The 16,228-nt window shown below is 41.4% G+C and overlaps 1 protein-coding gene across 2 annotated transcripts; it reads left to right on the top strand.

The window, feature by feature from the left end:
* Positions 1–207: 207 nt before the first annotated feature.
* On the top strand, positions 208–15,917 carry vegfab (vascular endothelial growth factor Ab). Of its 2 annotated transcripts, XM_037750577.1 has the most exons (8): positions 208–927; positions 3,224–3,266; positions 4,077–4,273; positions 5,226–5,302; positions 8,304–8,336; positions 11,272–11,346; positions 12,897–13,040; positions 14,011–15,917. In XM_037750577.1, the coding sequence occupies exons 1-8, from the start codon at positions 874–876 to the stop codon at positions 14,030–14,032; spliced, it is 645 nt and encodes a 214-aa protein (XP_037606505.1). In that variant the 5' UTR covers positions 208–873; the 3' UTR covers positions 14,033–15,917. The 2 variants fall into 2 exon arrangements, with proteins under 2 accessions (XP_037606505.1, XP_037606506.1); XM_037750578.1 differs by lacking the exon at positions 11,272–11,346 and having other exon boundaries at positions 209–927.
* The last annotated feature ends 311 nt before the right edge of the window (positions 15,918–16,228 follow it).

The following is a 16,228-nucleotide window of genomic DNA, read 5'->3' as shown; positions in this document are numbered from 1 at the left end:
AAATAAATAATAAATAGACTTATAATAGCTTGCTTGTGATGCGGTCACATGAGTCGACGTTTTAATAGATTAAACTTTTTTTTGGTTGAAAAAAGACTTCTTCAGGGTTGCTTGTTGGTAATATATCAGCCCATAGAGGACACACCTACCCTGTTCTGATGATCCACCAATCATCCACGTCTGTGTCACTCACACACACACACACACAGGCAGCCACTGTATGGAGAGAGACCGGCACAGAGGTGGACTCGGTCTTGTCTGACACTGAACTGAAAGAAGTCGACCTGCTTAGTTGCGCAGTGAAGCTCAGTGCAATAGGGCAGTTTTGTGTGGTGAACAGTATCTCTTTTTCTTTTTTCACCTCAACGTCATCCTGGTCCTATGGGTTCACGTTGCACGCAGCAGGAGTAGAGAGTAGAGTACAGGCTTACAACAAGTTTCCAATGGACAGACGCTTGGAGACGGCTGGCAACGCAACAAGCATGGGATTATTTTTTCTGTAATGTGGATTGCTATTATTCCCTTGCAAGAAAGTCGAGGTCTGCTGCGGAACAATGTGAATCGTTTTGCGTCTTGGATTCTCGTTTTTCTGGATATCTTGAAAATCATTGGCAACAGTTGAAGAAGAAGGAAGAAGAATCAGAAGAAAGAAGAAGAAGAAGTTATTATGCGCAAAGGATTGTACACTGGGACCAACATGGATTTGCCATTACAACCCCTTAGTGCTCCTTATTTAGAGAAGTTTTAAACCGGTCCACTTGTTTGTTTGTTGTTGTTGTTGGTACTTGCTGTTGTAAAACTTCACAGCCACATTGCCCTCTTGGATTTTATAAAACGTCGCCTTGCCTTTTGGATTTGGATTTGTCAAACACGATGAACTTTATTGACAGTTTGACACTATTATTTTTGACGCTGTCAGCTGTCAAGGTGAGTCACGAGAGCAGAAAACTGGACACAAAAACTAATCCACCGACCTCTATTCGCACCACACTGGTCCATTAATGTGTAGCTCGTCCTTGTCTTTCCTCTGGCTAGGTCATCGCTCGCTGTTTCAACAAACGTTTCGTGGCTTTAATGGAAATTTAAACAAGCCATTACGCAAAACACAACCCTATAATAAACCGAACGCGCTAGTGGGGTCGTGCGCTTTTTTTGTGTGTCGCAAATAGTGGCATATGTGATGATTTTTTTTATAATATTATCATATACGTTTTTGACGCTGGTGTGAATACAGGCCTGCTTCTAAAAGCACCTTGGAGATATTATTACGCTTTAAAGGCGCAGTGGCTCCATTCTGAATTAGGACATGTGGAGCAGGTTCAATCCTGCATGGCACCCTCCAATAAGAAGAACATCCTGTATACTTTTCCATACATTAAAACACTCAGTTTCGTGGGCAGACAAAAGCATTTAAAAGCACAGATTAATCAGGGTTGACGCAAGAATTGTAATGGCGCACTGTAAATCGTTTCCCATATAATCATTAATCAAGTGCAGTGAGTCCAGGCAGGAGGAGGCTTTGAGCAAAGGTTTCTTTGGTGGTGGCGGAAAAAAAAAAGAAAAAATACACCACTTCAGTAGGAAGGCTGCGTTTTTTTTTTCCCCCAGCAACATGATTGGACTTTGAAGGATTATATTCGAATAGGAATGTGAAGCTTGTAACTCTCTCTCTCTAAATTAATGAAACACCCCCCTCATCCAGAGTCCAGTAAAGTGTTTATTTATCTAACTAGTTAATTAAATGACAGCTTAACTCCACAATCAACGCTGAATAGTCTCAGTTGCTCATTCCCAGCTGGCCTATCATCGCTTTAGTGTTCGCAGCTTGACACCCATTCCATTAATAATACATTATATTATAGTGTTTCTGAGGGTCTCCCAGCACAGCCCCACAGAGGTTAGACCCTCTCACGCCACCAGAAAGGGGGTGGAGACTCCACACAGCCGAAACACCCCCCCTTTTTTTTTTTCTTAAAACGTTTCATTAAGAAAATGAAGGGAGAAAAAAGTTCCACAGACTCATTTGAATACAAGCCCGGTGCCATACACCACCACCAGCAGGTCTCACGCAATATTGGCGAGATGTTGCGCGAGATGTTGCGCGCGACTATGCATGAGAAAAAGGGAGGGTGGTGGGGTTTGGTGCGCGCGAGAGAAAGTTGTGCGTAATTGCGCGCACGGCTGTGGAAAGTTGCCAAAAAAGTCCTTTTGTGGTTTCGACTGGTGTGGTGACAGCTATACCCCCTGTGAGGGAAAAGTAGCAGGCTGGAATTCTTACCGGTTTTATTTAATGGAGACAGTTATATTAATCCGCGTTGCCAAGAGGCGGCGGAGGCACACATTAAAGGCTGGTGTGATCACACATTAAAGGTTTTGTGGTAACTGAAACAAAAACTAATACACACCAGCTTATATAGGGAGTTTGGTCACGTATAGCTGATGTGGAATAGAGTTTAGGTCAGCTTCTAGGTCAAATATTTGGCCTTATACACACCACATATAACAGGCTTTATTATCATTATTATTATGTTATATGATAAAGCAGCTTAATTAAGGAAGTGTACCCATGTCTACTTTAAAATTCAGAATGTTGATACATATATAAATAACTCTTTCTACTTTACAATTCATGAATATAAACCCAGATTTGGTTCAGGATCAGCTCTTAAAACATGTATTTTTTTAACACACAGCTTATATAGGGAGTTTGGTCATGTAGCTGATGTGGCAGAGTTTAGGTCAGCTTCTAGGTCAAATATTTGGCCTTATACACACCACATATAACAGGCTTTATTGTCATTATTATTATATTATATGATAAAGCAGCTTAATTAAGGAAGTGTATCCATGTATACTTTGATTCAGAATGTTGATACATATATTAATAACTCTCTTTCTACTTTACAATTCATGAACCCAGATGTGGTTCAGGATCAGCTCTTAAAAAATATTTTTTTTTATGCTTATAGTATGAACATTTGACTCTTATTGCTCCCTATAGTGTGTGTGTGTGTGTGTGTATAGCTATGCTATATAGCTAGATATGATAACATAATGTGCTTTTCATAGTCTGGTAGCAGTTCAACAGACATGTCAAAATGTAAATATATATTTTTTGCGCAACTGTGGATAAGTAAAAGGCAGGGGCAGCTTTTTTTTCTGAGCTCTTGCACAATCTACTGTAACTAACAGCTTGCTCTTTTTTTTTCTTCCTCCTTTGCAGAGCGCCCACATACCGAAGGAAACAGGACGAGGTCCACATGACGGTAGGTGTCCCACAGGGCACCGTGGGAATACAGCCTGCTCTGGGCTCCCTGGCTGGCACACAGCCAATATAGAAAAGGGGGCTGTTGGGGAGGTTCACCTTGACATTAAAAAAGGGAAATTATCGCCTCCTTGTGGACGAATGCGTAGTCTGACCCTGTCCAGATTCACCCCTCCTCCCCCAAACTTCCCCTTCTTAGTAAATGAGAAGTTTCACCCTTAAATCTCAACTCTCGGACGTTTCCGTCCTGGACAGCATTCCTTCTTGTTTGAGGTTGAGCCGGGGAAATGTTCATGGTGACCAGACACTTTTTTAGAATGGAATTTCACCCTCTTGGCCAAGCAATTTTGCTTTTGCACAATCCGACCGTTGCCCAATCTAATTTGGACAATCAGAAGCTGAACTTCATGACATTGTACAGGCACAGTGTTATTTGGTTTGGCTTCCCAGAGGGCTGACAGGCTGGAGTTGTTTTAGGCTCTCTGAGTGATATTTTGGAGGTGTTGTCTGTCTGTGCTAATATCTTTCTCAAGAGCAGAACTCCTGCAAAGATTGAGAGGGGACTAAAGGGCGGAAAGCAGACTTTTGGCTATTATTGTAGTCTCAATAGTCTCAATAGAAGAATAGAAAGTAAAACGTGTGTGTGCATGTATACTGTATGTGTGTGTTTCATCTCCTTCACTTCTCTGTGAGCCTGCCAGGCTCCTTTTAGATGTGTGTTATTGTTACAGCGCTGCACTATTCAAGAGTCAGTGGTTAAGACTGCTGCCATTTTATAACCCTTGTACACTGTGACTCTTTCTCCCACCAGTGATCCCTTTAATGGAGGTGTACAACAAGAGTTTGTGTAAGCCTCGGGAGCTGCTGGTGGAGATTCTGCAGGAGTATCCGGAGGAGGTGGAGCACATCTTCATCCCGTCCTGCGTGGTGTTGACGCGCTGTGCCGGCTGCTGCACTGACGAGATAATGCAGTGCACGCCAACGTCCAGCTATAACGTTACAATGGAGGTCAGTGACGTTGTTTGTTACAACAGCAGTACTTTGGGTGTTTTGTGCAGTGGGGTTCACAGGGGAGGGAGTGACAGGGGGAAGATGCCCTTTTTTTGCTTTTTGAAAACCTTATTTATCAAAGTTGTGTGTGTGGACAGACTATTTTTGCCAAAATGTCACACCAGAAGGGCACACGGGCTCTTCAAGTGTCCCTCTGATCAGCCCAGAGCCCTCCAAGTGCCCTTCTGGTTGGCACAAGTGCCCTTCTGCTCTGTCCAAGTGGCCACTGCTGTTTGCTCAGAGGTTGCTCAGGTGTGACCTTTGGGCAAATATCAACCCTTTACTTGGCCTTTTTAAAATTCTCAGCCCTCATTTCTGTGTAAATTGTCATTTTCTAGTAAAAAAAGGAAGATCTTTTTGAGCTTTGCGCCTCTTGTTCATGGTTACTCTCCCTTTTTTGGTCCAGTTTCCATTCAGATGTATTGCAAATGTTCAACAGATTTCCAGAAAACAAATTAATGCTCCATCCAACACTTATATGCAAATAGCAGGAATTGGGATTCACATTGAGATGAACAGTTTGTGGTGCTAATTCTCTGGTTGGGTGCCATTAAACCACGATGACGTCATTAAAAGAACACGAGTCAAACCTCAAACTGTCCAAAACTATGTGGAAAATGCGATGAGATGATGGCATTTAAGTTTGTTTCATGTATTAATTGGAGGAACTGCTCATCTCTCCACACACATCTGTTGTTTCGCAGTCTCTTCAGTTTGCAATCAGACTTTTAGATGTGAAACTTTAACGCAATACATGTAGTTCCTCTTTTTTACATCTGAACCTTAGTGACCTTTCTGTGTGACCTTTAATCTATTTAGTGCTATAATTGTAACGCTGAGAAAAAGAAGTCTAGGAAAACTACATCAAAGTATATTTCAATGACGATTTCTCTTCTTTTTTTTTCCACAGATTAAAAGAATAAAACCCCAAAGGCAACAAAATGATATTTTCATGAGTTTTACAGAACACAGCGCATGTGAGTGTAGGTAAGAAACCCTGAACACACACTGAAACGCACCCAACACGAACAAAACACTAAGCGCCGTACATTCGTGTGGCGGAGCAGAGGTCGACCGAACACGTCATGTGAAGTTATTGTCTTCTGTTTGCCTCTGACACATTTAACAGATGCATATCAGGTGGAATTCATATCTTATCTTTGCCTCTTTTACTTCACTGATCTTTAAAATACCTGAGCGGGTTTAAGCACATCCTCCATATTGCTTTAGTTTATCCTCATTCCATCACATTTCTCAAGTAACGGAGATACATTTGTGTGAGTACTGTGCTGCCTGATCCTTTGTTTTCCCTCTGTGGCATGTAGAGGTCACTCCTGGAACTATATAGGTTTAGTTATTGATTTCCGAGATAAGTACTGCGTGTCCTTTTTGTGGCCTCAAGTAAGGTGACTTCTTCTGGTTAGACTTGAGGTACAATGATTTATACATTTTTATGGATCAATTTGTTATTCTGTCTTTTTGTTTTGATAGGCAGCTAATATAATCTGTTAAAGCCTGTTGTAAAAAGGAGATAAGTGTTGCGACACAATGTTAGTGACATGTTGTTCTTATGCTGGCACAACAGAATCACGTGGTTCCCAAAAGTGAAACAAGGAGAAAAAAATATATATATTTCATCATATCATCTTTTACAATTGACGCTCACTATTCAATTCAATCATTAACACATTTCTCACATTTGCTTGCTCTTGAAAGCCGAAGCGGCGCGTCGTTTCTTGATGTTTTGTCAAGATCCGATCATTGTGGCGGCTGAGATTTGAGCTGCGTGACGTGGATTAGTGAACTGTGACACAGCAACACAGAGCGGGGGCGATGCATCATCCTCCCACGTTTAAGGGAAATCCAAAAAGCAAACAAACATTGTAGCGACAGCCATTGGCTGAGAACCAAGCTCTCTCTTTTGCAGAGCTATCAAATCTGAAATATGTTTTTGTTTTTGCAACAGTGTGTTTGGAAAGCCCCCTGCCTATAAACTAATTTCACTCTGAACTTACTGCTGTCTGTGATGACACAAAACTTCACTGTAAAACCATTTAGGTGTAGTCATAAACTTTTAGGGCACCTTCGTAAAATGTTAGCGGCTGTGATCAATCTGTTTGGTAGAACGTTTTAGGCAGATTATATTAGCACCCAGGTGTCAGTTACTGTAGCCAACAATGCTATTTGCACCCGACCCATGCACACCTCAGATACTCTATGTGTATATGCACTGTACTGTATGTATATTTTTCCGAAACCTAACCAAGTAGTTTTGGTGCCTAAATCTGCGACTGAAAACTGAAAATATTAATTAAAAAAAAATAAGAAAAATAGGCTTCTCACAGGACTCAAACCCCAGTCAGGGAAAGTCCTGAGTTAGACCCACTCATCCTCCACAATCTACTCCTTGCATGTACTTTGTCGCTCTTTATATTACTACTACTATTGAGCGCTGCAGGAATGAGTCCTTAAACCCAGAAATGAGTTAGCATTTTAGCACTTCTGATTCCTTCGTCTGGAAGTCAATGGGTGCTTTGAATAGTTAGATGCCTGAAATAAGGTCTGTGGTTAATACAAATTTAAGAGATTTCAACGTTTTGTTCTATGATATAAAATGCGTCAGTAAATACCCCATTGTTAGCAGTTTGCTAACAAGTGGCTAAATGAGATTACTAAACTACCTAACTAACTCTCACCCGGGTGCAAATAGACACTCCGATTGTTTTACTTGTTCTGGAAATGTTCTGCAGTCATTAAGCGCTATTAACAGATGCCAAAATTTCCTGTGAATCCCTCATGCATAGTAAGGCAATTTGGATCCAGCGCAGGAATGGCGGACTCCGCCACTAACAATGAAATCCACAATTAAAAAACAGGGTTTTATTTCATGAAAACTTTAAGGATTATACCTTTAACCATCTACATTTGAGTGCTGTTTGCCATGCATCAGTAACAATTTTACATTCTTTAAAGGGCCAAGTAAGAATCGTTGTGTTTTCGGTACCTTAGAATGAGCCGTTTATATCTACATATGGAGCGGGTCCTCTTCTTGGACCCGGCCGCCATGTTTCTAGAGTAGCCCAGAACGGACCAATCAAACACTGGCTCTAGATAGGACCATTTGCATTTTCACGTTTTCACGTCGTAGTTCTCCTACACGCTTGGCACACGGGAGAAGTTTCATGTGGTTGCAATCTTGCTACCTCACCACTAGATGCCGCCAGATCCTACACACGGCACCTTTAAGGTATAATTGAATTCAGTACTTTCGCTTGTAATTGAGTAGTTTTACATTGTAGTATTGCTACTTTTACTTAAGTAACCTAAAGGATCTGAATCCTTCTTTTCTCTGCATATACTTAAACAGATTTTAGTGCAGACGATCACCATTAGCACATGCAGTACTGTATGTAACGGTCAACAGGTTTCCGTCATCTTCAGATGATGTATAGATGCACACATACCTTCTTGTTTTATTCAGCGTGTTCATGTTGAGTAATTGTACCAGTGTTTCAAATAGAAACTTGGCAGTGGTGACCTTTATTGAATGAAATACTATTTCCTAACACTTTTGGCTAACTGTTAGTCTCTAGAGTGTGCCAGCAAATTTATTGCTTCACACACTGTTATCGCAAGTGTCGTCACATGGACGAGACGTGAAACAAACCTGCCAGCCTGCTATTGTAGTCCTGTTTGTGTGTGTGTTTGTGTATCCATCAGTGAACACGCCCCTTTTGTGTGCAGTGTGTACACTGCATTATTTCCCAACAAATCTGCTTCATTTACTGAGTGATTGAAAGTGTAAGAGGGTTTTATCACAGTTTCTGGTAAAGGGCGATGACGTAACGTGATATGAATTACACTGATGCAAGCCCTACCGTGCTGATAATGTGCCTCTGGTCTCTGATGATCTTGATAAGTATCTGTTTACTGGGAAACAACGGCGTGCTGTGATCTAATGTCGTGTTGTTTTGTTCCTGCTTTTCAGGTTAAGGAAAGATGTGAAAGAACAGAGAGAAAAGTGAGTACAGCACTCTTTCTGCATGGAGATTGGGCTTTTTTTCAGGGGGAAACAATGGGGACTTGAGATTTGATCCTTTTTCCTGTTTTATCGCTGCAAACAAACTCTCACTCTCAGTCGTCTGCAGCTCTTCCTTGACATCCTATTCTCTATGATCAGTCTGTTATGTTCTCACTCCCTTTTCCTCTGTCAATCCATTTTCTCTCACATGGACACACAAAACACTCCACAACGATACTATTTCATTAAAAGACAAGCCACCACATGAGATACTGTCATGCTGAGATTAGCATGCAGCTCTCAGGTGATAAACGCAGGGAATACCAGCTCAATCCATCCAGGTGAATGAGTGACACTTGATGAGGTCATTGCCCTCTCTATACCTGTCCTTTACACCTTTCCTCCCTTTTCTATCTCGTCTTTACATTCCTTTCATCTCTTCTTTACCGTTTACATCCCACTTAACACCCGTTACTGGTTGCTCTGATATAGATAACAGTGTTTTTGAAGACTGGTTCAACTTTTCTGTTTATGGTCCTTGCTCAACTCTGTTCTTCTCTTCAACATGCAACAGAAGTCAGTGTGCAAAGGGTCTTTAAAACACTTTAATCCTCCTTCTGGGAACATTAATATCTTTCCGTTGCAGGGGGTTGTATTTTGGTTTTATGTCAGGTCGTCTGTCATATAGATAAGGGCTAGTTTTGAGACCTCCTCTTTAACCTTGTCTCAACTGTTTACAAGTCCGGCTTCGGTGGCGTGCGTCTACAAAGCGACAGTCTCAGGGTCGTTCAACCCCCCGTTTCTGACGCCTTCATACTTTCATGTTTAGTTTCAACGTCGCCCGCTGACCCCCTCAGTAGTGACGGGTCTCTGGAGGTCTGTTAGGGTGAGTCATCCCGCTGAGGTTGGGACACTTGTCAACGTCCACTGTAAAACTGGATCTGATGAACAATTAAAAAGAGGAAATTCCTATATTGACAACAGCTTCATCCTTTTCCATGGACATCCTTATTGAACTGTGTCATATCCAGTTCCAGCTGGGTCTGTCCCACCATTAGGTGGATTATCATGAAATTTTGTCTATTCGGTGAAACGTGCTTTTGGTCGATGACCAAAAACCTGCAAAACTAACGACATTCCCATCAGCCTCAGTTGCACTTTGTGTTTAATGCTAATAAGCAAATGGTAGCATGCTAACACGCTAAACTAAGAAGATGACCATGGCAAATAGTATAGCTGCTAAACGGCAGCTATAATTGTGAACATTGTTGATGTTAGCATTTAACTAAAAGCACCTCTGCCCAAGTACAGCCTCACTGACTCCTACGGGCCTTTCACACAGAATGCAGCAACGGCACCGCTGAGCTATGAAACCCATTATTTCCAAAGGCTTTTTTTTTTCAAAGGCGTCTTTTTGCTGCACCAAGCGTGCAGCGTGCAGTGTGCAGCATGCAGTGGAGTGGAACGCACTGTGATGTGCAATGAAGCCATTGGCAAGCGCAGCGCAAACCGCGTTCTGTGTGAAAGGCCCATTACTCATTATCCAGTAGCGGGTTCTATTTGCCCGCGGCAAAAGCGACATGTAAATCCAATATTTCCACAGACTGAGCCAGGTTCTTCTATGACCTGTGCAACAAACACAATGTGCGTTCCAGAAGAAGAAGAAGAAGAAGCCCAGAGCGGCACAATCTGTGGCAATATTGAATTTAAATGTTCACTTTTCCTCAGGAAAACATCAATGCATGCATCATTGCGAGCAGAAAACATACATCTTTGAGATCATTCATCAATACATTTTAAAGATGCAACATGCTGCTGGATAACAGGTAAAAACAAAAAAGTTATGACTTGACTTGTCCCTAAGGTTTGCAAAGTGAACGGTATATGTGACTAAATCACGTATTAACGTACAGAGTGCTGAGGTCAGAAAAGAGGCTAGGTCTGAGAACATATTACTGAAATTAGTGGGCCAGAAACTAATCATGGTGAGGTAAAAAAGAGTTTTTACCATTACACAGTTTTTCTGATTAAAAGAAAAAAAACTTTTTCCTGAACAAAGTTGTGACATGTCTCTGTAGACATCAATGTCTACAGAGACATGTCACAACTTTGTTTTGCATTTCTATTTGAGTATTACAGAAGTTTTCTGTGTAGTTTTCTACATCTTAGACCGCAAAAAGCTTATGCAACCCAGCTTGTTTCTGAACACGCATCCTGATATTTTAATCCAGCCTGCACCTGTGAGCCTCCAGGTGTATGTTTTTACAGGCTCGTTCTCATTGTGTTGTTGAATCAGCCATAAAGAGTTGACCCAGATAGGTTGAAAGATGCAGTTTTTGGTGGAGTCAAACTTCATTGTCCTCTGGGAAATTTCAGCCAGCCAAGCCGAACCTCAAACTATTAATCGCTACCACATTCTGCAAAGCCATTGTACTGTTTCCCAAAAGCCAAGTATGACAACAAAGTTGTTGGAACATTTGATATTCATCACATTCACAAACTACAGGATGTTTGGAAACCACCGTGTCTTTAAACCTTTATCAGGACACACTTCATTGGTTGCTTTATTTAAAACCTTTTAGATCATTTCAACAGATTAACAAAAACATTTTTCTGCTGCAATCTTTGAATTCCTATCATCCCTGACTGAAGACTATTGGTAATTTTAGGCATATCACATGCACTCATGGGAGCACTGCCTGGCGCCTTTCTCATAATATGATTTATCACCCCAAATCACTACACAACAATCAAATTTAACAATATCCTGTTCTGAATGACTGATTGTTTGGCTCTCTGATTTACAGAAATGAAAAAAGGATTGCTATGAATCAGTGTTGTTTGTCAGTTTAGGCCTTTCTAAACAGTCCATCTCTCCTCAGTCTCTCAGGCATCTCTCTCTCTCTCTGCGTTGTTGTCCTCTGTTCTCTTGCAGAAAATCCCGGACAGGCAAGGGCAAAGGCCTAAAGAGAAAACGAAAGAAAAACCGCGACAAAACAATTCACGATGCGTATGTCAGCTCCGCCTTCTCCACCTACCTACACCTGAGTGTTGCGCTTCTCATAATTAAGCTCATTTGGGAGGAGCTCATTTGCCCCTTCTAATTTAGCCACATCAATTGGCATGTCGCTTCTGTGTACTGTCGCTAACTTTGTCTCGCCAGTCGTGTTGTACATACTCAGAATATCGGTGTCTACGTTGCCATGTCTGCTAACGTTGTTTTAGCGAAACTTTACACAATCAGAGAAGTACGGCAGACTTGCCAGCCATATCCCACATCACAAAAAATTAACCATAACTCATCTCCACCCGTCACAATACCCATCTAATCTCCCTCCAACCTCGCCAGCTCCCTGTTTGCAAGTATATCACTCTGTATGGGTGAGCCTGGGACGATGGTTGAAGATGAGATACATGAAAATCAGTAGAAACTTGAGTTGCTCCTAACATCGTGTCAGATAGCAAGTTCTCTGATTGATAATGGACACGTTTAAAGAAGCTGGAATAAACAGATCGGCTGTTAACTGCAACTCGAACCCTCTACTGAAACAAGATCACAGCTCCACCAGCATGGCTTTGCAGACCGGCTCGTACTGTTGTGGTATCTGTGCTGGGATCACCAGGATTGTAATCACGGCCCTGTGTTCAGTGTTGAGTCTGTGCCGCTTTGCTGTGTCTCGCACCCGTCTGCTTTCCACTCTCTGTTCTTTTCATCTTTACAAAAAGGTTTTGTGCATAATGCTGGTACTTTTTATGTAATGTAAAGACATGAGTGATGGCTATCTATTGCTTTTTTCTTTTTTTTTGTACACCAGCAAATTGTTTAGCAAGTACTGTTTTGTGTCTTGTGCCTGCTTTTGTCTGTGAAACTAAACAACAGCACCCATATTTTATTCAAAAATAATAATATTAAGATGATCTCATGTTTCTTCAATGCTCATACTGTGAAAGAATACATGTGTGTTCATTTGTAATTTGTATATTGAGATGTAAATGGAGTATCTGAGCCTTCATCTGTTAATTTTCAGCCTCTGTTCTGAATCTAATGTCTCTCTTTGGGAAACAATAGTCTGCAGTTTTCACTCAATAAAATGAAATGTTTCTTAACGGAGCACCAAGCAGACCCTTGAGTCTTCTTTATCAAGAGTTTACCATTTGTAAGAGTGAGAGTGAGGTCGTTGACCCGTCGTTCAACGCCGGTATGTGTCGTGTTGTGTTGCATGAACTGGTCCAAAGCTTTCCTCACTGCATGTCTATCAAATACAAGGCATTTGTGAGCGGTCCAATCAACGCGGGAGTGTTTGGGGGGCGTGAGGGAGGGTAATTTTACTGCTTGAGTATTTGCCTGCTCTGTGGGAACCTGTGTGCAACACTACCCGACTGTCACATGCAGTACAACTTGTCGGGCGGTGGCTTGGAAGGGCAAACTGGAGCGTACGAAAGGGCTGACCTAAGGGTGACCTTTCTTATGGGGGGTAATGGTACACTGTGATAATCATCCTCTCTCTCTCTCTCTCTCTCCTTCTTTCTTCCCATCTCTGTCTGTCTCTCTCTGTCCAGTGTTTGTGAGCCATGTTGTGATACCTGCTCAGAGAGGAGAAGGCGTTTGTTCGTGCAGGATCCCGCAACCTGCCGGTGCTCCTGCAAACACACAGATGAATACTGTAGAGATCGCCAGCTAGAGCTCAACGAGAGGACCTGCAAGTAAGTGCTGTCGGTTAAGAGCATGGATGTATAAAGAGAACTGGGTAGAGCGTTAGTGGCGGGCTCCCATCCATTCCTATGAAAGTTGCTCAGTTGCTTTCATGAACTGAAAACACACTGTGAAAGGGTTAAAGTTCTAAGACGAGAACACAGACAACTCCCCGACCGGACAATGCCGTGGTAACGAACTGTCAATCACAAGATAGCCACTCTATTTGACTCTAAATGGAACCATAATTTGCTAAATGAACATCATGCGGTATTGAAGAAGACTTGAAACTAGCAATTGTTGCGATAGCAATGTTTACTGAGGTAATAATTCAAGTGAGAAGAAGTCATTTTCTCATAGACTTCTATACAATCGGACTTCTTTTTGCAACAAGAGGAGTCGCCCCCTGCTGGCTATTAGAAAAAGTTTAAGGGCACTTCCGCATTGACTTCACTTTTCAGACTCGGAGGTTGCCCACTGGTCATTTATCATTGTTTTGGTTTTACAGCCCGCAACTTTATTGTTTTGGCTGACTCATGAGGCTCTCATCTGTGTCGTTGACGCTCTGATAAACCCACTGTGCGTTACCTAGAGCACCAAATGCACTGCTAAGTTAGCGACTAGCTAACATAGTGGAGCATTTAGCAGCTAAAGAGTCAGATATTTCCGTCAGGAGTTGGTGGAGACCAAAAATGGAGCTAAAAGAGGGATTATACATTTGTCGGGTAGACACAAAGATGACGCCAAATAACTTTTAATGTTGCTCCATGTCTCCTGGTTGATGTGTAAATAGTCAACTAATTACAAACATGTTCGCTAGCGTGCGTCACAAATTGTTGTCACAACAATACTGTTGCAGCTAGCATGAGTGTAACATCGTGACGTTGGCTCTCTATGTGTTTATGTATATATACTGTATGTCTGAGAAAGAGCCCAAAGTTTCTTGTTCTGATAACTGTTTATTCTTTCCTTCTTGTTTAGATGTGACAAGCCAAGGAGATGAGAGAGGTGGCAGCACCAGATGTACAAGATGAAGGAATATTCTAGATATTTCACAGCACAGCACTTTGACCTTTGAAGCGTAAGCTCTTCTTTTTCTGTGGAAAGCATTCCCCTTGGACTGACTGAGAGAGAACTATAAGAAAGACTGAACTGAAGTTTCCTCCCACTGTATATAGACCATGATAAAAGAAAAAAAGAGTACAGAATTGTTATGCTGCTACAGAAACAAATAACTAAACCCGTCATTTGACACAAAGCAAATAGCCGCCATGTGGTTTTGCATTACTAACAAGCTTGTTATGCAGGTGTAGTCTTGTCGTCAATTCATTGTATGCAATTACTTCACTGGATATGAGTCTCTACTGTGGTTGTGTGTCAATCATAAAATTGCAAAACCTCTCAATCTAAGATATATTTAACTGCTAAAACAGCGGGTGAGGCTGAAGAGGACATGGGAGCGAACTCTCCTTTCACGAATGATGGATGGATTTTCATCGGCCGATTTCTACTTTCGCATTTGGAGTATAAACAGCGGGACAACCGGGGACAGCTGAATCTGTCCCTACATTGATATCGCTTCCTTTCCTGTGAGGACAATGCAGGACTGACGTGGACTTACACAATGTCACCATTGTGATCAGCTTGCAGGAGAAGGGACTCCGGAGTGCCATATACTTTTTAAAGGGATACTGGTTGTCAATATAGCATCTAATGTTTTTGCTATGTCCTACATGAAAACCACTGAAAACATCCTATACTGTAGTTTGATTCCATTTGAAAAACTGTGCCTCACGAAATGTACTGAGAAATCTTTCGAGTGCTTTTTAAATTATTTTTTTTGTTTCCTTTTTTCAGGAGAGGGGATTGTCAAAGTAGTAGTTGTTGAACTCAATACAGAATCCATTGATTACATATCTTCTTCTCTGAACTTGTACATACTTAATATCCCTTTATGCTCTAGTCCATTCTAGATAATTTATAATATTATAGAGTATTTTTCAGTATTCAGTCTTCTACCCATATTTAATTTGGTCTATTTATATATGCAGTGTTATGTACCTGTGGCTGTCCTATCTCCCCCCTATGTGTAAGGTCACTGATGGCTACTCTCAGCATGGAGACTTTCTGTGCTTTTCTACGAAACAAACAAAAAAACTACAAAAAAAAAAAAAATCAAAAATGATTTGTTAACATTCCCTAAATGGATCATTTGTACTGATGTACCGATGACATCTCTGGATTTTTTCAACATCTAAGGTTGTGGGTGCTGTGTAGGAGTTTAACATGCGTGTATCTGTGTGTTTGTGTACGTGTGTGTGTGTGTGTATGAGTGTGTGTTCACGTGCATTTGCCGATGCGCACATCTGTGTGTAGGTGTTAGTAAGTTGTATTTAAGTATTTAAATAAGTAGCGGACCTGTGTTTTGTCCGTCTTGCAAGATGCAAATACGAATAAACTATTGCTAGCAGCTCAGCATACACTACCACAACACCACCACCACCATCACCGTTTTAAATTTGGATAACAATCTGCATCCTCTTTGCCATCAGACCCCTCATTATTAGTTCTCTTTGTCTCTCCTTCACTATTAACATGTTTTCTGTGTCTATGTAAAGCAGTAAAGCATATTTATTTTCAAATTATATTGTTTTTATATAAAATAAGGAAAAGGTTGCTGTGTTGTGAATGCTGTGTTTTTAAGAGGTTTAACTAGGCAACATGAGTTTTTCCCATGTGTTTGTGCGGCAAGCTGATACTCGCACGTCTAGTGAGAATCCCTGCAGAATGTAATCTGAAAGAAAACAGAGCGGAGAAGTAAGAAATTCCTGCACGCTTTTCATGACAGAGACAGATATTCAGCCTTATGAATAAAATGGCACTTTGAAGCGGTGTGCAGTAATTTCGTCTGTTAAATCTAACTGTAGACGACCATTTAGGAGGGTCGTGTCTAGAAGGTAACCCACAAGTTGTTGTTGAGGTAAGGCATTGACCACGAATGGTTATGGTTAGGATAGGTCGTCGGGCGGTGAGTCTCGCAAAAGAGTTTTTCCAAGTCTTTGCAATTTGCGGGTTATCTTCTTGATACAACCATTTAGGTGCGCTGGAGGAAAGGGCAATATTTTCTGAAAACTGTTGTGATCATTAATGAGGTAAAGATAACATTATGTAATGACAGCAAAATAATCTATCAAGGGAA

This window comes from Sebastes umbrosus, chromosome 18 (assembly GCF_015220745.1).
Source record: "Sebastes umbrosus isolate fSebUmb1 chromosome 18, fSebUmb1.pri, whole genome shotgun sequence".
NCBI lineage: Eukaryota > Metazoa > Chordata > Actinopteri > Perciformes > Sebastidae > Sebastes > Sebastes umbrosus.
Note: the sequence above shows the minus strand (reverse complement) of the source record. Positions and strands in the feature narration are given on the sequence as shown.

Excerpts from the sequence above, each read along its gene's own strand:
- vegfab (XM_037750577.1), top strand. The coding sequence starts at position 874 with ATGAACTTTATTGACAGTTTGACACTATTATTTTTGACGCTGTCAGCT. Across the intron at positions 8,337-11,271 it reads GTGAAAGAACAGAGAGAAAA|AAAATCCCGGACAGGCAAGG; the intron begins GTGAGTACAGCA and ends GTTCTCTTGCAG. Across the intron at positions 13,041-14,010 it reads CTCAACGAGAGGACCTGCAA|ATGTGACAAGCCAAGGAGAT; the intron begins GTAAGTGCTGTC and ends CTTCTTGTTTAG.